General features: G+C 45.4%; 1 protein-coding gene across 2 annotated transcripts in view; it reads right to left on the bottom strand.

The window, feature by feature from the left end:
• Window positions 1-2851: 2851 nt before the first annotated feature.
• Window positions 2852-25967, bottom strand: part of arhgap35a (Rho GTPase activating protein 35a) — a 104825-nt gene continuing 81709 nt past the window's right edge. For both annotated transcript variants that reach the window (XM_045724377.1, XM_014213449.2), the window contains exons 4-7: window positions 17218-17295; window positions 14353-14484; window positions 7200-7305; window positions 2852-6957 (exon numbers count right to left, since the gene is read on the bottom strand). In XM_045724377.1, the coding sequence (XP_045580333.1) occupies window positions 6504-6957; window positions 7200-7305; window positions 14353-14484; window positions 17218-17295 (770 nt within the window). In that variant the 3' untranslated portion in view covers window positions 2852-6503. The remainder of the gene's footprint in view (window positions 6958-7199; window positions 7306-14352; window positions 14485-17217; window positions 17296-25967) is intronic.

Raw genomic sequence — 25967 nt, 5'->3', positions numbered from 1 at the left:
GTTTTTATAAGTTCCACGTTACCTGGAATATAAGTAGACGTTAAAACATAGTTAATTCTCGAGAAAGTCTTACATCTCACAGAAAAGCATGTATAGTCCTAAAAGCAGCTTTACCCAACTTTGTGGAGACTGAAGGGGCCTTCACTGTTATCCAAGCCTGAGACTGGGAAGGTCGTTTGGAAATTGAATTAATGATAAATACATAGGAAGTTTATGCTTTGTAGATTATTTGGAGATAGCAGCATTTTCTTGTTTATCTCCTTACATACAAAGAGGCCCAACCTACTTTTTGATACAAAACATACCGGAGTAAAAGTAAATATACCTTAATTGAAAATGACTAACGGAAAAGTGAAAGTCACCCAGTAAAATACAACCTGAGTAAAAGTCTAACAGTGTTTTTTATATATATATATATATATATATATATACTGCTCAAAAAAATAAAAGGGAACACTTAAACAACACATCCTAGATCTGAATGAAAGAAATAATCTTATGAAATACATTTTTCTTTACATAGTTGAATGTGCTGACAACAAAATCACACAAAAATAATCAATGGAAATCCAATTTATCAACCCATGGAGGTCTGGATTTGGAGTCACACTCAAAATTAAAGTGGAAAACCACACTACAGGCTGATCCAACGTTGATGTAATGTCCTTAAAACAAGTCAAAATGAGGCTCAGTAGTGTGTGTGGCCTCCACGTGCCTGTATGACCTCCCTACAACGCCTGGGCATGCTCCTGATGAGGTGGCGGATGGTCTCCTGAGAGATCTCCTTCCAGACCTGGACTAAAGCATCCGCCAACTCCTGGACAGTCTGTGGTGCAACGTGGCGTTGGTGGATGGAGCGAGACATGATGTCCCAGATGTGCTCAATTGGATTCAGGTCTGGGGAACGGGCGGGCCAGTCCATAGCATCAATGCCTTCCTCTTGCAGGAACTGCTGACAAACTCCAGCCACATGAGGTCTAGCATTGTCTTGCATTAGGAGGAACCCAGGGCCAACCGCACCAGCATATGGTCTCACAAGGGGTCTGAGGATCTCATCTCGGTACCTAATGGCAGTCAGGCTACCTCTGGCGAGCACATGGAGGGCTGTGCGGCCCCCCAAAGAAATGCCACCCCACACCATGACTGACCCACCACCAAACCGGTCATGCTGGAGGATGTTGCAGGCAGCAGAACGTTCTCCACGGCGTCTCCAGACTCTGTCACGTCTGTCACGTGCTCAGTGTGAACCTGCTTTCATCTGTGAAGAGCACAGGGCGCCAGTGGCGAATTTGCCAATCTTAGTGTTCTCTGGCAAATGCCAAACGTCCTGCACGGTGTTGGGCTGTAAGCACACCCCCACCTGTGGACGTCGGGCCCTCATACCACCCTCATGGAGTCTGTTTCTGACCGTTTGAGCAGACACATGCACATTTGTGGCCTGCTGGAGGTCATTTTGCAGGGCTCTGGCAGTGCTTCTCCTGCTCCTCCTTGCACAAAGGCGGAGGTAGCGGTCCTGCTGCTGGGTTGTTGCCCTCCTCCACGTCTCCTGATGTACTGGCCTGTCTCCTGGTAGCGCCTCCATGCTCTGGCCGCTACGCTGACAGACACAGCAAACCTTCTTGCCACAGCTCGCATTGATGTGCCATCCTGGATGAGCTGCACTACCTGAGCCACTTGTGTGGGTTGTAGACTCCGTCTCATGCTACCACTAGAGTGAAAGTACCGCCAGCATTCAAAAGTGACCAAAATATCAGCCAGGAAGCATAGGAACTGAGAAGAGGTCGGAGGTCCCCACCTGCAGAACCACTCCTTTATTGGGGGTGTCTTGCTAATTGCCTATAATTTCCACCTGTTGTCTATTCCATTTGCACAACAGCATGTGACATTTGTCAATCAGTGTTGCTTCCTAAGTGGACAGTTTGATTTCACAGAAGTGCGATTGACTTGGAGTTACATTGTGTTGTTTAAGTGTTCCCTTTATTTTTTTGAGCAGTATATATACACATATACATACACACACACTTAAGTATAAAAACTATATGTAATTGCTAAAATATACTTAAGTATCAAAAGTTTTTTTTTAAGTAAAAAAAAAAGTATGAATCATTTCAAATTCCTTATATTAAGCAAACCAGACAGCACTATTTTCTCGTTTTTTTTAATTTACGGCTAGAAAGGCACACTCCAAACACAAACGAAGCATGTGTGTTTAGTGAGCCCGCCAGATCAGAGGCAGTAGGGATGACCAGGAATGTTCTCTTGATAAGTGTGTGAATTGGACCATGTTCCTGGCCTGCTAAACATTCAAAATGTACGGAAAATGTATGGAGTGAAAAGTACATTTTCTTTACAGATCCAACTTAAGTACTTTACACCACTGAAAGAGATTAAGTCAAATGTAGCAAATCGTTACTCTAGTAAAGCTATTCTAATGTTCTAGGCAATTTTCGTTGGGAAAAGTCACTTGACTACACTAGAAGTTAACTCTGTCTTTTTAGAATGTAATGATTAGAAACACCTGTCAACTGTAGAAAAGTACTTAGGCCCGTCGCCCCACGGAGCATAGGCCATTAACGACGCCGGTCTCTCTAGCGAACTCAACATTGGGCAGTTTTCTCCACTTGGTTCCAGGAGTAGCCGATTATTTCTGTGGAAATAAGTTATTAAATTCCTTTCATTCATTTTCCAGTCAATGAAATATGGCCGTATGTATGAATCCATAGTTTAATCTTTGACACCTATTCTCACAGTACACACTGATAATACTACATGTATATGCAGAGCTGTGTGTGGTGTGCCAGGAGATGAGTCAGTGGGTTTTGCACAGACAGACAGACAGACAGACAGGAGGCAGGTTTTACAAGATTGATTTATTAACTAGAATACAGGTCACGTAAGGCCTTGCTGTATACACCATTCCTATTGAGACAAATTACCATACTCTTAGCAAATAATGACAGCAATTTTTTTGTGTTGACGTATTTTTTCAGTTTACTTCATTTTATCTTTTATACAGGTTAACTTTTCCCCCATTATTTCATTGTTTTTTAATCTTCTTGTCTTAAATACTGAGAGTGGTCGAGCCCCCTCCCTTGCCTGGGAAAATGTCATGCACTATACCAGGCTGGTCTCTTCACCATTTACAAAACTGTTCAAAAAACATTGGGTTTTTTTTATTATTAAAAGAAAAAAGAAAAACAATTCTATCACCATTAACTAAAGGGCAAAGTGTTAGACCCTCTAACATACAAATAAACAACCATTTGAATATAGTTTGCTTGTTTCTCATTTTAACTTAACAGACCGTCTCTCACCATTGTTGCAAAGAATAAAGAAAAAGAAAAGCGACGCAGCCACAAGATTGCAGAACCAAAGTCACATTTTTAATACGATAGTTTTTTTTTCTCCACTTGTCGCTTTGCTTCCTCTCTCCCCCACCCTTTTTTTTTGTTGCACAGTCTTTGGCTGCCTCACAGTCTGTTCAGTATTAACACATTGATATACACAGGGAATGCCACTGGCCGGCATTCAAAAGTACCAGAGTTTGCCCCCCCCCTTCATCTCCCAAATAATGATCCCATTCACCTCTCTCACTGACTCACTCTCCATCTGTGAAAAGTAAACCTATAGGTAACTAAGAGGATAACTGTGGTCAGGCCCAGTTTACATTAAGTGGGATAATGACCGTGAGGATAAATACATTCTCCGCTATAAAGCGACATGGTCTTTCTTAAGTGTCGAGTTTACACTGATGTCTGGCTACTGACGACAGCTCAAATGACATCAGTCCTTAACACAGACAAACGTCATATAGGTAGTGCATGATAGGCCATTGGGTTGGCGTCAGGGTATAACTCCAGTGATTGGAAGGGAGGCCTGTCATTCAAGACAAATGGGAACTGGAGAGAGGCATGAGTGTGTAAAGCGCAGGGTCAAAATGAAACAAATTACATGACCTTGGATTCACTCTAACGTGTGCGAGCGCACGCACGCACGCACACACACACACTCTAGCGATCAAACAGGTTTCTATGACAACCACAGACAGAACCATGGAATTCCGCAGTCATCAACACAGATGAATAGATGGTCTGTTCTGCTCCATCCCGGAGCGCCTCTCTGGACCAGGGAACGGTGCCGTTTCAAAAGAGGGCAGGGGTACCAAGTGGTGCCAACCAGGAAGTGGGACACCAATAAACACAGGATGGCATTGAGGGACTATCAACACCACTGGCTGCGTTTCAATACTCTGAACGAGCTTCCTCATCTCCTTTCCTTCGTGTCCTTCCCGGTCATAGTCAGCTGGAATGGATCTGAACAGCTATCCAGAGCAAGCCTCAGTACAAAAACACATGACTACACATCACCACATACCGCCAACTAGCAGAGCCCAGCTGGACACTGGACTAGTCACTGGACTAGTCACTGGACTGTGTGCATCATGGACAGCTGACATGAAATGTTGTCATACACTCCTTCAACACCACACTCTGGAGAGTATATACATCTGTAGCAAAGTGCTGGCAGCCTAGCAACAACAGATATGATCCTCATCCACAGGCTAATCTCAATGCAGTTTATATGGCTTTCATAGTATAGACTCTCCATTTACGTTATATACAAAGAATTCCTATTGGGCTCAATAAACCCATTTGACTTGACATTCAATTGGTAAATATGAGGGATTACGAATGTAGAAAGATCTAATGTTACACCCGGGGGGGGGGAATGGTGTTCCGCCCATGCAGTGGTGGGTGAGGTCATAGCTGCAGTAACTATGTTATCCACCAGATGGCAATGGTGTGTTCTCAGTAAGGTGGCTACACGACTTCACAACGCATTAGACGTGGTGAGAAAGTGTTGGCGCACTTCGCACTAAAGAGGATCCCAAAAGTGCTCTGCAGTCTCTCAATCTCAATAAACTTCAGAGAGCTCTACACTAATGACTCTCCCGCTCTCTACCATATTAGAAGCATGTGCACACATGTACGCAGACACACACACACACACACAGGTCATGCCCCCCATGTCTCTCCAGGCTTCCAAACCTTTCATTGGTAACAGGAGGAAGTATGAATTCCCTGCCACCACTTCCCAATGCCTCCTGGGATCCTTATGGGAATCGTTATGGTTGTTCCTCTTGGCATTCCGTGTCTAAGAGCCCAAAATGCCTTTTAGAGTCCGTAAAGTGCATCCCTGAATCCCACCCCTTCAAAATCCCAATCCATATCCCAGTCCTTCCTACATCTCCCTGACAGTTATTCCCACCCTTCACAGAAAGCACATGGGCCAATAAGAAGTAAGCACTGATATCTGACGGGAGGGACTTGCTGTGTGAGAGTGCATTCTGATTGGTCAGTCATCAACGGAACACTCCAAAACTGATCCACAGTTTGAAAATCAAAAAATGGGAGCATAGGGGGGAACGAAAGAGGAAAGGTGGAACATTAAACATCAGGAAGAAACTGGGGGGGTAAAAGATATCCTCTTTAATCAAAAGAAAAACAACAGTCTTCCAGCATTGCCTGGAGGCTCGGGGGCATGTGTCAGAAGAGAGAGAGGAATGGAAGGAGCTTTCCCAAGATGCCGAGGGTGTGAGAGCACCCAAAGTTCCGTGCTCCAGCCTCCCTGCAGATCCAGTTAGTTGAGACTTTTGTTCTTTAAATTATCTCTGGCTGTAGCAGACACTGAAGCGGAGGTTTAGGAATGAGTCTACTGAAGTGGAAACTAGTCCATGGGGGAGAGGTGAAGCATGCCTCTAGTCCATTTCCTGGTAACAGTGGTCAAATAAACATAGAGAAGCTACTGGTCAGGTCCTCCCTCCACCTGGACCCAGGATCAACCTGGGAGGACAGGGCAGTCGCTGGCAAACCACAGCCCCATCGCAGTGAGGAGTGGTGGGGCGAGAAAGGTGGGGCGCTGGGGAGTGGTTTTAGAGTCCAGCTAGGAGGTCCATATAGTTCAATGTCCTCCCACACTTCCCCCACAGATACCCTGCTTGGCTACGGTCAGCAGTTCTGAGGTCCCTTATGGTTGGGGAGGGACATGGACACGTGGCGTTTGTGTGTGTTGGATGGGGAAAGAGGGAGGTACTCTCCAAGGCAGTGGAGAAGGGGGCAGAAGAAATGGTAGAGGGAGAAGAGTCAAGAGACTACAGTGGTACGGGAAGACGCATGTACTAGTGGCCCAAAAGTTTCTCTTTCCCACCCCCTTCCGTGTGTAGTGTGTGTGTGTGTGTGTATATCTTTAAAACGCAAATGGGGGTTGGATAACCCCCTCTCCCAACAGTTTTCCCCTATATGTACTGCATCTCACTCACCCCCTCATCATCTCATTCGCTTTCCCTGTCTCTCAAACTCTCTCTCCTCTCGTTTCCTCCATACTTCTCGCCACCCTTTCAAAATCTCATTCACTTACATTCTTCTCTCACCGCTCCCTCATACCTCTGAATCTCAAACTCTTTCCATCTCCCTCTCAAATCTCTCTTTCCTTCCATCACTGGTTCACAGCATGTGTTGCTCCGTGGGAGGGTGATGGGGGTGCAGGGGGGGCAGTAGGGCTTGGATGGGGGACTGGGGGGTGTGGGGCGGGGACATCTGGGTATGGGTATGGGGCGGCCCGTAGTGGGGGATGACGGGCGGCGTGGCGGGCATGACGTAAGGGGCCGGGGCCGGTGTGAGGGAGGGAGAGTTGTAGGCCAAGGAGGAGTAGGCCGAGGTTCCCCCGTGGGAGGAGATGGTGGCTGTGGGGGAGGCGTGCCCGCCAGGGGTGTCAGACAGGGGCTGATTGTAGAAGAAGAAAGCACACTGGTGGATGAAGGACTCGATGATTGTCTGGTAGGTCCGCGTGGCCGTCAGGGCGTCCATGGTGGTGAAGTCAGGCCGCATCAGAGTGGGCCAGAAACAGATGGATAGATTCTCACTAGTCATCAGGTTCAAACGGTTATTCTGGCTCACCCTGAGAAAGGAAGGGAGGGACAGAGAGAGAGAAAACAATGTAAGTTGTTCAAGAAATCATAAAGTAACAATCTAGAAATCTAAACTCTCCAGTGTTTGTGCTATGACTCAACTGACTGCATATAAAGCTGACTCAATAGAGCCAGGGGTGTAGCTGGCAGGGTGGAAGGTCAAAGGTTGCGGGGTGGACGACTGTTACTGTGGTCAGCATGGCTGTCACAGCCCTGTCACTGAGCCACTCACTTGTTCAAGTGATTGATGACGTATTTGAAGACGTCGTAGTTCTCCCTGGGGAAGCGGCGCAGGATGTCCTTCATGGCGTGAACTCGCTGATCCCGATCGTTGATCTCTGATTGGGGCGAAAGGAGACAGGAGAGGTTAGAGGGAAAGAACGAAAGCGCACACACACAAACTGAAGACAATCTGAAATCACAGCTGAGAGTCAGAGATGACTCAACAATGCATAGCAGTGATCTCACACACACAGAGTTCTAAAGCCACACATGAACACACACACAGGTCCTCTGGGTGTGCTGAGCCCAACGATAGGAGTGAGTCAGACAAGCTGATATCAGCACTCCAACACAGCCAGTCTTGTGTCTCCATGTGAGCGAGGCAGATGGAGCCACACACACACACACACACACACCATTTCACATGTTATCCAGCTCCTTTTTCAAACCATGTGTTCACTTCTTCTGCAGTCTACAGGGTCATACGCCGAGTTCTGCAATCCATCCTGTAAGTGTTTCTTTTCTAACTACTCTTTAAATGGTGTGTGTAGAGTCTCTCTCCTGCTGCAGGCCGCAGGGTTTCATCAGGGTTTTGTCACGGCTCAGGGGCCTCGCACACACACTCACTCCGCTCGCTGAATGATGACCGCCCTCCGGAGTAGAGGTAAATCTCTGGGCCGCGACGCTACACCTTAAGTCTCCACGACAACGGATTACAAAACGCAATGGCAGTGAAAGAACAGAGAGGAAAGAAGTGTACTTGATAATCTAACATTCTGTATGAATTTTGTTTGCTTCACAGAAAATTTGTGCATCTTCCATTGGAGGAGGAAGGGGAGGACCATACTCGTTGAATTTCATAAAACTATACTAACTATATTCACGTTAGCAAGTAATTGATTAAAACACAATGTTTTGCAATGAAGGTCTACAGTAGCCTCAGTAACTCTGTAGGGTAGCACCATGGTGTAGCTGGAGGACAGCTAGCTTCCGTCCTCTTGTTTATTTTGTTTTTCACCTTTATTTAACCAGGTAGGCCAGTTGAGAACAAGTTCTCATTTACAACTGCGACCTGGCCAAGATAAAGCAAAGCAGTGTGACAAAAACAACAGAGTTACACATGTGATAAACACACGTACAGTCAATAACACAATAGAAAAATCTGTATGCAGTGTGTGCAAATGAAGTAAGGAGGTAAGGCAATAAATAGGTCAATAGTGGCAAAGTAATAACAATTTAGCAATTCACACTGGAGTGATATTTGTGCAGATGAGGATGTGCAAGTAGAAATACTGGTGTGTAAAATAGCAGAAAAACAAAACAAATATGGGGATGAGGTAGGCAGTTGGTTGGATGGGATATTTACAGATGGGCTGTGTACAGCTGCAGCGATCGGTAAACTGCTCTGACAGCTGACGCTTAAAGTTAGTGAGGGAGATACAAGTCTCCAACTTCAGTGATTTTTGCAATTTGTTCCAGTCACTGGCAGCAGAGAACTGGAAGGAAAGGCGGCCAATGTAGGTGTTGGCTTTGGGGATGACCAGTGAAATATACCTGTTGGAGCGAGTGCTAGGGATGGGTGTTGCTATGGTGACCAGTGAGCTGAGATAAGGTGGAGCTTTACCTAGCAAAGACTTATAAAGACTTGGAGCCAGTGGGTTTGGCGACGAATATGTAGCAAGGACCAGCCAACGAGAGCATACAGGTCACAGTGGTGGGTAGTATTTGGGGCTTTGGTGACAAAACGGATGGCACTGTGATAGACTGCATCCAATTTGCTGAGTAGAGTGTTGGAGGCTATTTTGTAAATTACTTCGCCGAAGTCAAGGATCGGTAGGATAGTCAGTTTTACGAAGGTATGTTTGGCAGCATAAGTGAAGGAGACTTTTTTCCGAAATAGGAAGCTGATTCTAGATTTAACTTTGGATTGGAGATGCTTAATGTGAGTCTGGAAGGAGAGTTTACAGTCTAACCAGACACCTAGGTATTTATAGTTGTCCACATATTCTAAGTCAGAACCGTCCAGAGTAGTGATGCTAGTCGGGCAGGTGGGTGCGGGCAGCTATCGGTTGAAGAGCATGCATTTAGTTTTACTAGCATTTAAAAGTAGTTGGAGGCCACGGAAGGAGTGTTGTATGGAGTTCAAGCTCGTTTGGATGTTAACACAGTGTCCAAAGAAGGGCCAGAGGTATACAGAATGGTGTCGTCAGCGTAGAGGTGGATCAAAGAATTCTCCCGCAGCAAGAGCGACATAATTGATATATACAGAGAAGAGAGTCGGCCCGAGAATTGAACCCCATGGTACCCCCATAGAGACTGCCAGAGGTCCGGACAACAGGCCATCCGATTTGACACACTGAACTCTATCTGAGAAATAGTTAGTGAACCAGTTAGTGAACCAGTCATTAGAGAAATCAAGGCTGTTGAGTCTGCCGATAAGAATACGGTGATTGACAGAGTCTAAAGCCTTGGCCAGGTCGATGAAGACGGCTGCACAGTACTGTCTTTTATCAATGGCAGTTATGATATCATTTAGGACCTTAAGCGTGGCTGAGGTGCACCTGTGACCAGCTCGGAAACCAGATTGCATAGCAGAGAAGGTACGGTGGGATTCGAAATGGTCGGTGATCTGTTTGTTCACTTGGCTTTCAAAGACTTTAGAAAAGGCTGAGCAGGATGGATATAGGTCTGTAACAGTTTGGGTCTAGAATGTCTCCCCCTTTGAAGAGGTGGATGACCGCAGCCACTTTCCAATCTTTAGGAATCTCAGACGATACGAAAGATGTTGAACAGACTAGTAATAGGGGTTGCAACAAAGGCGGCGGATAATTTTAGGAAGAGAGGGTCCAGATTGTCTAGCCCAGCTGATTTGTAGGGATCCAGGTTTTGCAGCTCTTTCAGAACAGCAGCTGTCTGGATTTGGGTGAAGGAGAAGCGGGGGGGGGGCAGTTGCTGAAGGGGGTGCAGAGCTGTTGGCCGGGGTTGGGGCAGCCAGGTGGAAAGCGTGGCCAGCCGTAGAGAAATGCTTATTGAAATTCTCGATTATTGTGGATTTATCAGTGGTGACAGTGTTTCCTAGTCTCAGTGCAGTGGGCAGCTGGGAGGAGGTACTCTTATTCTCCATATACTTTACAGTGTCCCAAAACTTTTTGGAATTAGTACTGCAGGATGCAAATTTCTGTTAGGAGAGCTATGGTTAGCTTTTTCAAACTGACTGTTTGTATTAGTTCCTGACTTCCCTGAAAAGTTGCATATCGCGGTGACTATTCGAAGCTAGTGCAGTACGCCACAGGGTGTTTTTGTGCTGGTCAAGGGCAGTCAAGTCTGGAGTGAACCAAGGGCTATATCTGTTCCACATTTTTTGAAAGGGGCATGCTTATTTAAGATGGTGAGGAAAGCACTTTTAAAAGAACAACCAGGCATCCTCTACTGATGGGATGAGGTCAATATCCTTCCAGGATACCCGGGCCAGGTCGATTAGAAAGGCCTGCTCGCAGTAGTGTTTTTGAGAGTGTTTGACAGTGATGAGGGGAGGTCGTTTGACCGCGGACACATAACGGACGCAGGCAATGAGGCAGTGATCGCTGAGATCCTGGTTGAAGACGGCAGAGGTGTATTTAGAGGGCAAGTTGGTCAGGATGATATCTATGAGGGTGCCCATGTTTACGGATTTGGGGTTGTACCTGGTAAGTTCCTTGATAATTTGTGTGAGATTGAGGGCATCTATCTTAGAATGTAGGACGGGCGGGGTGTTAAGCATATCCCAATTTAGGTCACCTAGCAGTACGAACTCTGACGATAGATGGGGAGCAATCAATTCACATATGGTGTCCAGGGCACAGCTGGGAGCTGAGGGGGGTCTATAACAAGCGGCAACAGTGAGGGACTTATTTCTGGAGAGATGGATCTTTAAAAGTAGAAGCCCGAACTGTTTGGGCATAGACCTGGATAGTATGACAGAACTCTGCAGGCTCTCTCTACAGTAGATTGCAATTCCGCCCCCTTTAGCAGTTCTGTCTTGACGGAAAATGTTGTAATTGGGGATGGAAATTTCAGAATTTTTGGTGGATCTTTAAAAATAGAAGCTCGAACTAAACCTGGATTCAAACAGAGCTAGGACATCAGGGTTGGCGGAGTGTGCTAAAGCAGAGAATAAAGCAAATTTAGGGAGGAGGCTTCTGATGTTAACATGCATGAAACCAAGGCTTTTATGGTTGCAGAAGTCAACAAATGAGAGCGCCTGGGGACACACAGGGCCTGGGTTAACCGCTACATTACCAGAGGAACAGAGGAGGAGCTGGATGAGGGTATGGCTAAAGGCTATAAGAACTTGTCGTATAGTGCTTTGTGAACAGAGAATAAAAGGTGCAGATTTCTGGGCGTGGTAGGATAGAGTCAGGGCATAGTGTACAGACAAGGGTATGGTAGGGTACGAGAACAGTGGGGGTAAACCTAGGCATTGAGTGACGATAAGAGAGGTTGCATCTCTGGAGGCGCCAGTTAAGCTAGGTGCAGTCTCCGTATGTGTGGGGGTGGGACAAGGGGGCGGGACAAGGGGGCTACCTGAGGCATGTTGAGCAGGACTAGGGGCTCCACAGTAAAATAAAACAATGAGAGCTGCCCTAAACAACAGTATACAAGGCATATTGACAGTAGAGAAAGGCATAAAGCAATCACAGTTGTTGATTGGGAGAGCTAAGACAACAACGGGTGAGACAATGGGTAAACAGCTAGGACAACAACAACGGGTAAATGGGCAGAATGAGCAGAGAGGATCAGTTAGCTACACACAGGGCAAGAGTTTGAGGCTGGGGCCGACAGATAACAAAATGAAGTACCATGTTGTCCAGCAGGCATCAGCTGTGTAGCCGAGCGATCATAGGGTCCAATGTGCAGCAATAGATGAAACAGGGAGCCATTTGGTAGTCGATTACTACGTTAGGCGAGCGGTAGACACAGCGTTCAGGAAGCTAGTGGGCCAGGCCTAGCAGTTGGTTCATCACCAACATCCACGACGCAGAGGCCGGTTGAGAGCACATCGGCCGAATTACGACAGCAGACCAGTCGTGATGGATCGGCGGGGCTCTGTGTTGACAAAGGGTCCAGGTCAACTGCCAAGAAAGGTATTGTAGTTGGTGTACTTCGTTTGCTAGACGGGAGATGGGCCTAGTTCGAGGCTAGCTCGAGGCTAACTGGTGCATGCTTCTGGACAAGGGAGTTAGCCACAGTAGACACTCGGTAGCAGCTAACTAGCTGCGAAGATCTGGTGTATTGGTCCAGAGCTTGCGACAGGAATCCGGTGATGTAGTGTGGAAAAAAATAAGTCCGATATGCTCAGGGCTGATATCGCTCTGTGCAGACTGGCAGGTGTTTTCCGGGCTAAAGCGACTGGTGGAGAAGCTAAAGGTAAAGACCGCTAGCAGTGGCTAACAATGACTAAATAGCTAGTAGCTAAGTAGCTGGCTAGCTTCTGATGGAAGTTCCAGTTATAAGGTCTAAAAAAATAGCAGATACGGACCACATTGTGTGAGGCGGGTTGCAGGAAGGTATATTTAATTCAAAAATGGAAAAAAAGAGATTGAAATATAATGAAATGTATACAAAAAAGACAATATTTACATGGGACGAAAACAAACATCTTACTGCTGCGCCATCTTGGAAGGGTGCACTGACTTCAACACGAAACCTAGGAGGCTCATGTCTCTTACCCCCTTCCATAGATTTATACAGTAATTATGACAACTTCCGGAGGACGACCTCCAACCTATCAGAGCTCTTGCAGCATGCACTGACATGTTGACCACCCAATCAAAGGATCAGAGAATGAATCTAGTACTGAAAGCATAAGCTACAGCTAGCTAGCACTGCAGTGCATAAAATGTGGTGAGTAGTTGACTCAGAGACAGAAAGACAATAGTTGAACAGTTAAAGTAATTTCTTCAAAAATGAAGGAGAAGCAAGAGAGCTTTTTAGTTGTCTTTTTTTCCCCACTTTCTTTGCTAGTAAATGCAGCTAGCTAGTTTAGCCTATTCAAACACCCGGCTCAAACAGAGAGGGATGCTGTTAGCTAGCTAGATATCCAACACTGGAACCCTTCCAAGTAAGGTAAGCTTTTGTTTTATTAATTTATGGGAACAAGGGCCCACCGGTGAAACTGATAAACTGCTTGCTGTTGACTGTACTGCATGATTGTAACGGGTTTACTAACGCGTTAGTTCTAGTAGCCATGTTGACCATGATGTTAATATGGTGACAATATAGGCTGTGTGGAGCGGTTAGCGGTTATGACATGAAGGTTTGGCTTGGAACGTTTTTTTTGTCTGGTCACAGAAAACTGATGTGTTGTACACTGAAGTCCACAAGCGAAAGGAAAAGGTGAGAGGAGGAGAGCAGGTAGATGCGAGAAGGAATTATACAACGATCAGAAGGATCATGCTGTTTGTATGTGGCTGCTATGAAAGTGAATTGTTTTTGCGTGTGATCAGGGGTGTATTCATTCCGCCAATTCAGTTTAAAAAAACCAAAAAACAATCTTAAACGGAAGCAAACGGAACGAAACTTGGATAAACATACCTGCTTATGTCCAATAGAAACTCTCGTTTGCAACTGTTGGACTAATGTTTACACTCTAGATCAGCTAGATGCAGGCAAGAGAGCGCAAGGCGGTATTGAATGTGTCTGTCACCTTGATTAGTCACATTTCTCTTGACCTGTGCACCTACGTTGTAAACTTTCATTCATAGTTTGTAGCAACCTCATGATGGGTATAGGGAAAATTTGAGTATCATGTAGTGGCTTAAACCTAACGATGTTACATTAAGCTGGGTGAATGGAATATGAATGAGTCATCCAATATGCTGTAATAGAAATAAGGCCATGATCATAAAGAAAAAAGAAAAATAAGAAAAAGTGTCCTCCCTCATCTTAAACAGCACCGACCGCCACTGGTTTCTTCATAGAGCAAGGACAACCCTAATACATTCTCTCCCCAGCCCCAGCACTCCCCAAGCCTCTCCCCAGCCCCCCTTTCTCTACCCCTCTCCGCAGCCCAGCCCCCCCCCCCCAGCCCTCTTTTCCCGCACCCCCCCCTCTCCCCAGCTCCCTTTTCTCCACCCCACTCTACCCAGCCCCCTCTGTCCCCTCTCCCCAGACCCATGTCTTACTGAAGGCCTCCACCAGTTCGATCTGATGGCTGTAGGGCACCAGGGGTTCTGGCAGCTCGGAGAAGAAGGCCTTCATGGCCCCGGCCACCGTGTTGATAGTGAAGTCCTTCTCCACCAGGTCCAGGTTATGGTCTAGCAGGGAGACAGAGAGCAGGAGAGAGAGAGGTTCATTAGAATAAGACATGGAAGAGACACCTGATTTAGGACATGATCTACAAGAGACAACAATATGAAACACACACACAAAAGGTCTGCCTTAAACTCATTTGTTTTACTGCTATAGTATCACCCCACCTGGTGATAGACTAAAATACCTGACTAAACAAACCACAACACCAGCACACAATACAAGTTCCGTATATCTTAGAGAACACCGCTTATCCCGTTAGAAGGAACTACACCCAATTGGCCCCAGCTCCTCGGTGAGTCTCTTTTATTCAGTGTGGCAGGTCAGTATAAGGGACCACATGGGAGAGAATGGGAACGAGGTCAGCAGCACCAGAAGCACAACTGTTGATTAAAACTATAAACCAAGAGTAATCACAGGCGACGCCTGTCCTGCTGCCACGGGCTTGTTGTTCAAAACACAGAGAAAAAGTGTGAGAGAAGGAAGGGGTGAAGGAGGGGAGAAAAGGATAAGAATATATACACTGTTAAAAACCCTTCTCTGATTACTCTCTCCTATCTATGACAAATGTGGAGGAAGAGAGGCGGGGAGGAATAGAAAGTAGGGGATTGATTATGGAAGAGTTAGACAGATGGCAATGGTGTGGGAGAGGGGATAGCGAGGAAGGATGAAAGAGACAGAAAAAAGAGAGAAGGAAAATAGGACCTGTTGTGTACATAACAGAGCAGCTTCAGTGATAACACTGGTCCCTAGTCAGTTCTCACCCAGTAATGCCTAGTGCTTCCGATTCAGACCTGTTCTCAGACCAGGCCTCAGAGTGAGCTCCAGATCTCAGTGCTCCTGAAGCCCGGTTTAGATAAAAACAGCCGACATAAGGAGAGACGAGACAGAACTAGCCAGTTTTAGAATTATGTGTGGAAGAATAGCTCACTAAAGACAGGGCATTCAGATCAAGAAGACGAGATGGGTAGTTGACTGTTTCCACGGTAACAGGGAATCTTCACAATGACTCGATACAACTTTGATACAAAGTTGCCACTTGTTATAGCACGGTGTTGTAGTGAACAAGTATCATGAAATACATGCACCAGAAACAGGGCACACGGACTTGTCAGATAAATATCACGGCAGCAAAATAGCTAACAGCGGTTTGCTTGGCTAAACACAGAACGTCAGGGCACTGCTCTCTAATTGGCTAAACAAATCCGTCTCATCCCAAGTCTTTAGCTAAGATTTGACATGTTGAACTTTGGAAACTCCAGCAGCCGACATGAGAAGTTCTAAAACTAGTCTGGTCTCGGCTGTTGTATCTGAACTGGCTGTGTGGCTCCATCACCATGGGTTACCTTTGCTGTAAGGGGTGGCTAGGTGACAGCTGATTGGGTGCTATGGTCTACCGGTGCTGTAATTTCATGTGTAATTGTATTGTCACCTTGGTCTAGGGTCCTGTTCGACAGGACACAGGACTTCGCTTCTGATTACCTCAGCCGGATTCAGCCTCACTGATTTCTCTCCCACACACACGCGCGCGCGAGCATGCTTCATTAACCAAACCAATCTGGGAGGAAATTAACAGCCCACACACACACACACACACACACACACACACACGCTACGCTACGATGTGAGGAAGGCCTCTCCTTCCTGCATATCCATGATACAGATGCTCCCAGGTTAATTAGGCGAATCCATTAGACAACAGGCTTCTGGACAGATACAACACACTAACACTGCACCTCCATGGCCTGTTTGTGCCTAGGTATGTGAGTGTGTTTCTGTGTATTGGTGAGTGTGTGTGTGTGTGTGTGTGTGTGCGTGCGCATAGGTCAGTATGTGCACATAGGCACTGACCACAGGTGGCACGGGGTCTGACGACTCTACAATAATTACACTCAGTCTGACCAGGCAATGTTTTTCCACTCCTCAATTGTCCAGTGTTGGTAAGCACGTGCCCACCGCAGCCAGTTCCTGTTTTTAGCTGATAGGAGTGGAACCCGGTGTGGTCGCCTGCTGCAATAGTCCATCCATGACAAGGACCGATGAGTTGTGCTTTATCAAATGACGTTCTGCACACCACTGTTGTACTGCGCCGTTATTTGCACGATTCTTGCCATTCTCCTTCGACCTCTCATCAACGAGATGTTTTCACCCACAGGACTGTTTTCTGTTTGTCGCCCCGTTCTCAGTGAACCCTAGACCAGCGTGCAGGGGTGCACGTACAGGTTTTTTGCCCTTACACTACACGGCGGATTCAAATTATCAAAGCTTGATGATTAGTTGATTATTAGAATCAGCTGTGTAGTGCTAGGGTTAAAAACTAAAATGTGCACTCCTTGGGGTCCCGAGGACAGAGTTTGGGAAAACTTGCCCTAGACACTCGCGGGTAAAAAGCCCAGGAGGCCGGCCCTTTCTGAGATACTGGAACCGGCACGCCTGGCACCGATGATCACACCACACTCAAAGTTGCTTAGGTCACTTGTTTTGCCCATTGTAAATGTTCAATCGAACAGTAACTGAATGCCTCAAACCCTGTCTGCCCGCTTTATATAGTCAGCCACATGACTGTCTGTAGGGGTGAACCGTTTTTGTGAACCTAATAAACTGGTCACTGAGTGTATAGCATATTGTTGACAATTCATATTGTTGGTGTGTGTGTGTGTGTGTGTGTGTGTGTGTGTGTGTGTGTGTGTGTGTGTGTTGAATGTCTACGGTCAAAAAGAGAGGTTCTGGTGACTCACCCTGGTCAAACTGCCTCTGCATGCTCTCCATCTCTGACTTGTTCCCACTCACTCTGTAGATCCCTTCTGTAGTGATACCTGAGAGAGAGAGCGGAGAGAGAGAGAAGCAGAGAGAGAGAGAGAGAGAGAGAGAGAGATTCAGTACACTTTATCCACCTGATGCTTTCAACAAGACATTTTATCATCAATCCAACTCACAGTCTGAACACACACACTCGCAGACATCGACAAGTACCCCTATATATCCTCTGCATAAGCAGGTCCAATAGAGTGCTGTTAGAAGCAGTGTTCTATGCAGAGATTGTGTAGTAATGAAACAACAGACACATTGGAGAGTCTATTAGTGGCCTCCCACCGAGACAGATCATAAGCGCTATCAATGAAACTCATAAAGCACCAGGGCAGGCTTGCAGAAAGTGTTCCGGTGCTTTCGGTCCTACTGGGGCTACTAGAGTTCAAGATCCATAAAAATGACTTAATGAACTCTGGTCCCATGTGTTCATTATCCCGTTCTTTCTCCTCCTCTTTGCTTATCATCATCTCCTCTCTCTGCAATCCATGCCTTTACCACAGTCATGGACAGGACAAGGGTGTGGAAAGATGGTGAGTGAGAGAGCTAGAGAGAAGGAGGAGGGAGGGAGACAGACAAAGACAAATCCCGAGACAGGGAGAGGCGGGAGGAAATTAGTCTCTCAGTCAAGACGAGCGGCATCGATCCCCTCCTTCTGTCGATCAATTATCCACAAAAGCTTTTCTAGCCAGACTCCAGGGGAACAGGGGATGGAAAGCGAGATGGAGAGGGGAGGAGGGAGACAGAGGGAAGTGGAAGGGAGACATGGAGGGAGTGAAAAATAGAAGAGAATAGCAAAAGGAGAGGAGGAAGAGACATACTATATAATAATACATGCCATTTAGCAGAGGCTTTTATCCAAAGCGTCTTACAACAGAGAGTGCAAACCCTTTCCCATTAGTGGCCCCAGCAGGAATCAAACCCACGACCCTGGCGTAGGGCTGTTATGGTGACCGTATTACCGCCACTCACGAGTCATGACCATAGTCAAATTCCACGTGACCGCTGAGTCATGGTAACCAGGCTTCTCCAAAACCGCTGATGGTCATTAGTAGCCTACCAAACTTGCTAACGTCCAGTCGCTAATGGCCTGGTACTCAGCGCTCTATTATCCCTCTAACCACTCTGACATCAATGCAAATTTATTGGAAATCAAATCAAACTTCAGGAGAGCCCTGGCATTCAGAGTTTGAGCGGAATAGGATCACCTGTTGCTCAGCGAGAGACAGCTCCCAATAGCCGGTTGATGCATGGGATTAAATAAGTGTTCATATAAGCCCATGTTGCGCGACATTTCTATAGGCGACGCTAGGATATCGTGTGAGAAAACAGAGTTTTGATAGCCTCTATTAAAAAGAGGATCTCATCAGTTTTCTATAAGCTATATAACTATATTTATTTCTCAACTTTCCTAATATTAAGCACATTGCTTCACTTAAAAAAAAAATTAACCTAAAATTTTTAACAAAAAATAATTATTAAAAAATTAAAAAATATATATAAAAATCGGCATAGCCTACCTGGCTGGCATGAAAATGAACCGAAGGAAAGGTGTCCAGGATGCTGGCCTTCTAGGCAGAGTTGCAAAGAAAAAGCTGTATCTCAGACTGACCAATAAAAATATTAAGATGGGTGAAAGAACACAGACACTGGACAGAGGAACTCTGCCTAGAAGGCCAGCATCCCGCGGTCGCCTCTTCACTGTTGACGTTGAGACTGGTGTTTTGAGGGAAATATTTGATGAAGCTGCCAGTTGAGGACTTGTGAGGCGTCCGTTTCTCAAACTAGACACTAAATGTACTTGTCCTCTTGCTCAGTTGTGCACCGGGGCCTCCCACTCCTCTTTCCATTCTGGTTAGAGCCAGTTTGCGCTGTTTTGTGAAGGGAGTAGTACACAGTGTTGTACGAGATCTTCAGTTTCTTGGCAATTTTTCACATGGAATAGTCTTCATTTCTCAGAACAAGAATAGACTGATGAGTTTCAGAAGAAAGTTATTTGTTTCTGGCCAATTTGAGCCTGTAATCGAACCCACAAATGCTGATGCTCCAGATACTCAACTAGTCTAAAGAAGGCCAGTTTTATTGCTTCTTTAATTAGAAGAACAGTTTTCAGCTGTGCTAACATAATTGCAAAAGGGTTTTCTAATGATCAATTAGCCTTTTAAAATGATAAACTTGGATTAGCTAACAACAACGTGTTATTGAAATACAGGAGTGATGGTTGCTGACAATGGGTCTCCGTACACCCATGTAGATATTCCATTTAAAAAAAAGAAGAAAATCAGCCGTTTCCAACTACAATAGTAATTTACAACATTAACAATGTCTACACTGTATTTCTGATCAATTTTATTTTAAATGGACTAAGAATTTGCTTTTCTTTCACGGTAGTGTATGTGGACACCCCTTCAAATTAGTGGATTCGGCTATTTCAGCCACACCCGTTGCTGACAGGTGTATACCATTGAGCACACAGCCATGCAATCTTCATAGACAAACATTGGCAGTAGAAGGGCCTTACTGAAGAGCTCAGTCACTTTCAACGTGGCACCGTCATAGGATTCCACCTTTCCAACAAGTCAGTTCGACAAATTTCTGCCCTGCTAGAGCTGCCCTAGGCAACTGTAAGTGCGAAGTGGAAAAGTCTAGGATCAACAACGGCTCAGCCACAAAGTGGTAGGCCACACAAGCTCACAATACGGGACCGCCAAATGCTGAAGCACATGGCGCGTAAAAATCGTCTGTCCTCGGTTGTAACACTCAAACTGCCTCTGGAAGCAACGTCAACACAACTGTTCGTCAGGAGCTTCATGAAGTGGGTTTCCATGGCCGAGCAGCCGCACACAAGCCTAAGATCACCATGCACAATGCCAAGCGTCGGCTGGAGTGGTGTAAAGCTCGCCGCCATTGGAGAGATGAATCACGCTTCCCCATCTGGCAGTCCAATGGACGAATCTGGGTTTGGCAGTTTCCAGGAGAACGCTAACTGCCCCAATGCATAGTTCCAACTGTAAAGTTTGGTGGAGGAGGAATAATTGTCTGGGGCCGTTTTCATGGTTTGGGTAGGCCCCTTCGTTCCAGAGAAGGGAAATCCTAACGCTACAGCATACAATGACATTCTTGACAAATCTGTGCTTCCAACTTTGTGGCAACAGTTTGGGGAAGGCCCTTTCCTGTTTCAGCATGACAATGCCCCGTGTACAAAGCGTGATCGATACAGAAAGGGTTTGTCAAGATCTGTGTTGAAGAACTTGACTGGCCTACACAGAGCCCTGACCTCAACCCCATCCAACACCTTTGGGATGAATTGGAATAACGACTGCGAGCCAGGCCTAATCGCCCGACATCAGTGCCAACCTCACTAATGCTCGTGGCTGAATGAAAGCAAGTCCCTGCAGCAATATTCCAACATCTAGTGGCATACCTTCCCAGAAGAGTGGAGGCTGTTATAGCAGCAAAGGAGACACCAACTCCATATTAATTCACATGATTTTGGAATGAGATGTTCAACGAGCAGGTGTCCACATACTTTAGGTAATGTAGCGTATATACAGTGCATTCAGACCCCCTTCCCTTTTTCCACATTTTGTTATGTTACAGCCTTATTCTAAAATCTATTAACAAAAAAAAATCTGCACACAATATCCTATAATGACAAAGAAAAACAGGTTGAATTTGTTTCAAGTGTATTAAAAATACAAAAAAGAAATACCTTAATTACTTAAGTATTCAGACCCTTTGCTATGAGTCTTGAAATTGAGCTCAGGTGCATTTTATTTCCATTGATCATCCTTGAGATGCTTCTACAACTTGGGAGTCCACCGGTGGTAAATTCAATTGATTGGACATGATTTGGAAAGGCACACACAAATATATATGTTCCACAGTTGACAGTGCATGTCAGAGCAAAAACCCAAGCCTCGAGGTCGAAGGAATTGTCCATGGAGCTCCGAGACAGGATTGTGTCGAGGCACAGATCTGGGGAAGGGTTCCAAAACATATCTGCAGCATTGAAGGTCCTCAAGAACACACTGGCCTCCATCATTGTTAAATGGACGAAGTTTGGAACCACTAAGACTCTTCCTAGAGCTGGCCGACCCGGCCAAACTGAGCAATCGGGGGAGAAGGGCCTTGGTCAGGAAGGTGACCAAGAACCCGATGGTCACTCTGACAGAGCTCTAGAGTTCCTCTGTGGAGATGGGAGAACCTTCCAGAAAGACAACCATCTCTGCAGCACTCCACCAAGTCTCCAGACTGAAGCCAATCCTCAGTAAAAAGGCACTTGACAGCCTGCTTGGAGTTTGCCAAAAGACACCTAAAGACTCTCAGACCACAAGAAACAAGAATCTCTGGTCTGATGAAACCAAGACTCTACTCTTTGGCCTGAATGCCACGTGTCACTTCTGGAGGAAACCTGGCACCATCCCTACATTGAAGCAAGGTGGTGGCAGCATCATGCTGTGGGGATGTTTTTCTGTGGCAGGGACTGGGAGACTAGTCAGGATTGAGGGTAAGATGAACAGAGAAAAGTAGAGAGAGATTATTGAGGACCTCAGATGGGGTGAAGGTTCACCGTCCAACAGGACAACAACCCTAAGCACAAAGCCAAGACAACACAGGAGTGGCTTCGGAACAAGTTTCTGAATGTCCTTGAACCTGATCAAACATCTCTGGAGAAATCTGAAAATATCTGTGCAGCGACGCCCCCCATCCAACCTGACGGCGCTTGAGAGGATCTGCAGAGAAGAATGTGAGAAACTCCCTAAATACAGGTCTGCCAAGATTGTAGCGTCATACCCAAGAAGACTCGAGGCTGTAATCGCTGACAAAGGTGCTCCAACAAAGTACTGAGTAAAAGGTCTGAATGCTTATGTAAATGTGATGTCCGTATTTTATTTTTAATACATTTGCAACAAAAAAAAAACGTTTTGCTTCGTCATTCTGGGGTATTGCGTGTAAATGTATGATTTATTTTTGTTTTAATTGATCCATTTTAGAATAAGGCTGTAATGTAACTAAATGTGTAAAAGCTCAATGGGTCTTAATACTTTCCGAACGCACCGTACAGTGAGGGAATGAAGTATTTGATCCCCTGCTGATTTTGTACGTTTGCCCACTGACAAAGAAATGATCAGTCTATCATTTTAATGGTAGGTTTATTTGAACAGCGAGAGACAGAATAACAACAACAAAATCCAGAAAAACGCATGTAAAAAATGTTATAAAATGATTTGCATTTTAATGAGGGAAATAATTATTTGACCCCTCTGCAAAACATGACTTAGTACTTGGTGGCAAAACCCTTGTTGGCAATCACAGAGGTCAGACATTTCTTGTAGTTGGCCACCAGGTTTGCACACATCTCAGGAGGGATTTTGTCCCACTCCTCTTTGCAGATCTTCTTTAAGTCATTAAGGTTTCGAGGCTGATGTTTGGCAACTCGAACCGTCAGCTGCCTCCACAGATTTTCTATGGGATTAAGGTCTGGAGACTGGCTAGGCCACTCCAGGACCTTAATGTGCTTCTTCTTGAGCCACTCCTTTGTTGCCTTGGCCGTGTGTTTTGGGTCATTGTCATGCTGGAATACGCATCCACAACCCATTTAATGCCCTGGCTGAGGGAAGGAGGTTCTCACCCAAGATTTGACGGTACATTGCCCCGTCCATCGTCCCTTTGAAGTTGTCCTGTCCCCTTAGCAGAAAAACACCCCCAAAGCATGTTTCCACCTCCATGTTTGACGGTGGGGATGGAATTCTTGGGGTCATAGGCAGCATTCCTCCTCCTCCAAACACGGTGAGTTGAGTTGATGCCAAAGAGCTCCCTTTTGGTCTCATCTGACCACAACACTTTCACCAGATGTTCATTGGCAAACTTCAGACGGGCATGCATATGTGCTTTCTTGAGCAGGGGGACCTTGCGGGCGCTGCAGGGTTTTCGTCCTTCACGGCGTAGTGTGTTACCAATTGTTTTCTTGGTGACTATGGTCCCAGTTGCCTTGAGATCATTGACAAGATCCTCCCGTGTAGTTCTGGGCTGATTCCTCACCGTTCTCATGATCATTGCAACCCACGAGGTGAGATCTTGCATGGAGCCCCAGGCCGAGGGATATTGACAGTTCTTTTTTGATTCTTCCATTTGCGAATAATCGCACCAAATGTTGTCACCTTCTCACCAAGCTGCTTGGCGATGGTCTTGTAGCCCATTCCAGCCTTGTGTAGGTCTGCAATCTTGTCCCTGACATCCTTGGAGAGCTCTTTGGTCTTGGCCATGGTGGAGAGTTTGGAATCTGATTGATTGATTGCTTCTGTGGACAGGTGTATTTTATACAGGTAACAAGCTGAGATTAGGAGCACTCCCTTTAAGAGTGTGCTCCTAATCTCAGCTCGTTACCTGTATAAAAGACACCTGGGAGCCAGAAATCTTTCTGATTGAGAGGGGGTCAAATACTTATTTCCTTCATTAAAATGCAAATCAATTTAGAACATTTTTTACATGCATTTTTCTGGATTTTTATGTTGTTATTCTGTCTCTCACTGTTCAAAGAAACCTACCATTAAAATTATAGACTGATCATTTCTTTGTCAGTGGGTAAATGTACAAAACTTGTTTCCTCTCACTGTATGTCTATCTACATACAGTGGTTCCTCCTTTAAAAGTTACGTCATACCCAGCATTCTGTGGCACGTCATTTAATTCTCAGCCATTTCTTCTGTTACTGCAAGTTATTGCTAGTTTGACCACCAGAGGGCATCTTTGAGAAGCGTTTGATAATATTCCGTATCGGCATTACCAGAGAATTTAAAACCTTTTTTTTAATAACATAGTATATGGGATTGATTTTAAGAAATTCAGCTTAATTATTTTGATTAATATTAGGGTGTTTCCATTCACAGAAAAATTGTCCGTTTGTAAATTCAGGCCATTTCGTTCTCGGAGAGCAAACTGGACGTTCGGCCCGAGGAGTTAGGTTGATTTGAGCGTTCTGGCCTTACAACGGCAGTCAAGCACCCAAGCTAATGTTGGCTAGCTACTTCCAGACACAAATGAGACAACTCTGACCATTTCACTCGCCCTAGTAGAGCTGGTAAGGCCGTCGTTTTGAAGTAGTCGCAAAAAAAAAAAAAGGTCTTATTTTAGTGCCTTTTTCACCCTGTCAGCTCCTATTAGTTCTATTGAGCACCATGGCACCAACTCGCCTTCCGAACATTCTATTCCCAGCGTATTGTTCAATGTCACAATGCCCACATTTTATAGTTAAAATGTAAACAAAAATAATATTGGAACTCTGCGGTCTTCCCATTGTTTCCTATGGGGGAAATATAGGTATGTGTCTATTTCGCCAAATATCTCGTAATGTGTATATTTAGATTTTCTTTTCAATTCGGGTGTAACAGGTGTGAATTGGCTAGCTAGTTTGCTGGGTGCGCGCTAATAGCGTTTCAATCGGTGACGTCACTCGCTCTGAGACCTAGAAGTAGTTGTTCCCCTTGCTCTGCAAGGGCCGCGGCTTTTGTCGAGATGGGTAACGATGCTTCGAGGGTGGCCGTTGTCTATGTGTGCAGAGGGTCCTTGGTTCGAGCCCAGGTAGGGGCGAGGAGCGGGACGGAAGCAGAACTGTTACACGGGAATCATTTTAAAAATCAGGAGAATCTCCTCTTTGTAATTATGTAAGTCTGGGCAGCGTGCTCGTTTGTCATCGATCGCTAGACCAGAAATAGTCAGAAGTAAATGTTTTCCCTACTTTTTCATTACGCAGACATAAGCACAGTTAACACCATCGAGGTGCGGATGTTTACTTTCTACACAAGTTTTTTTCCCCCCCAGTTGTCTGACATACAGATTGTGTTAAAATAAAAAGGGATACATTTTTTATGGAATTCTAAGCATCACTCCAGTCAAAACAGGCTCTGCGAACGTTCGATTCAATTCATTTGCTATGGGCTCGCGCTAGTGTTCCAGTTTAGCCAACGTTCTTAAGCAGTTTTTCAGCCTTGGGTGAATTTTGACTCGTTCTATTGTCCGGCCTATAGATAGCCAGAGCAAATTTACAAAAGCACCCGAATGTCCATTGAGAAAGCACGACTATACCATTTAGCTAAGCTAAGAATGACGAGAATAATCAAGTCAATAAACGTTGTGTAGTTAGATAGCCTATAGTTAATATACTGGCAAGTTTGATGTATAACTACTGACGTTAGGTAGCCTGCTAACATACCGGTATATACTGCTGTAATGATATGCTGTGGTTCGTAATGATAGTGTTGCTAACAAATTGTCAGCCAACATAACGTGTAAGGCAACTTATTTGAAAAGTCATTACTTTATTACATTGAGTAGCAAGCTACCGCTTGGTCGTTGGGCAAATATTTTTTTTAGCCCTCCTCCTCAACTTGCAACAAATTGCTGTTTCCATCTCATTCCTTTCCCTCTTCCACGCGTCATCATTGTGCTCCGGAGTGACTCGCTTGTGGGCGTCCTGGCAGGATATGGCAGCATCTTCGGTTGTGCGTCAAGAATTCTGCATACAGTAGCATGTTTGTATGAAGGTGTAGTTATTCACAGGCAAATTGGTATATGCTATAGAGGTACATTTGTGTCTTTGTCGAGAGCAAAACCTTTTCCATTTTCTATCAAAAATAATTGTTCTGAAAGCAACTTTTCTTCCAGACACAAATTAAGT

Source organism: Salmo salar, chromosome ssa09, assembly GCF_905237065.1.
Source record: "Salmo salar chromosome ssa09, Ssal_v3.1, whole genome shotgun sequence".
Taxonomy (NCBI): Eukaryota; Metazoa; Chordata; class Actinopteri; order Salmoniformes; family Salmonidae; genus Salmo; species Salmo salar.
The sequence above is the reverse complement of the archived record's forward strand: the minus strand, read 5'-3'. Positions and strand labels throughout refer to the sequence as shown.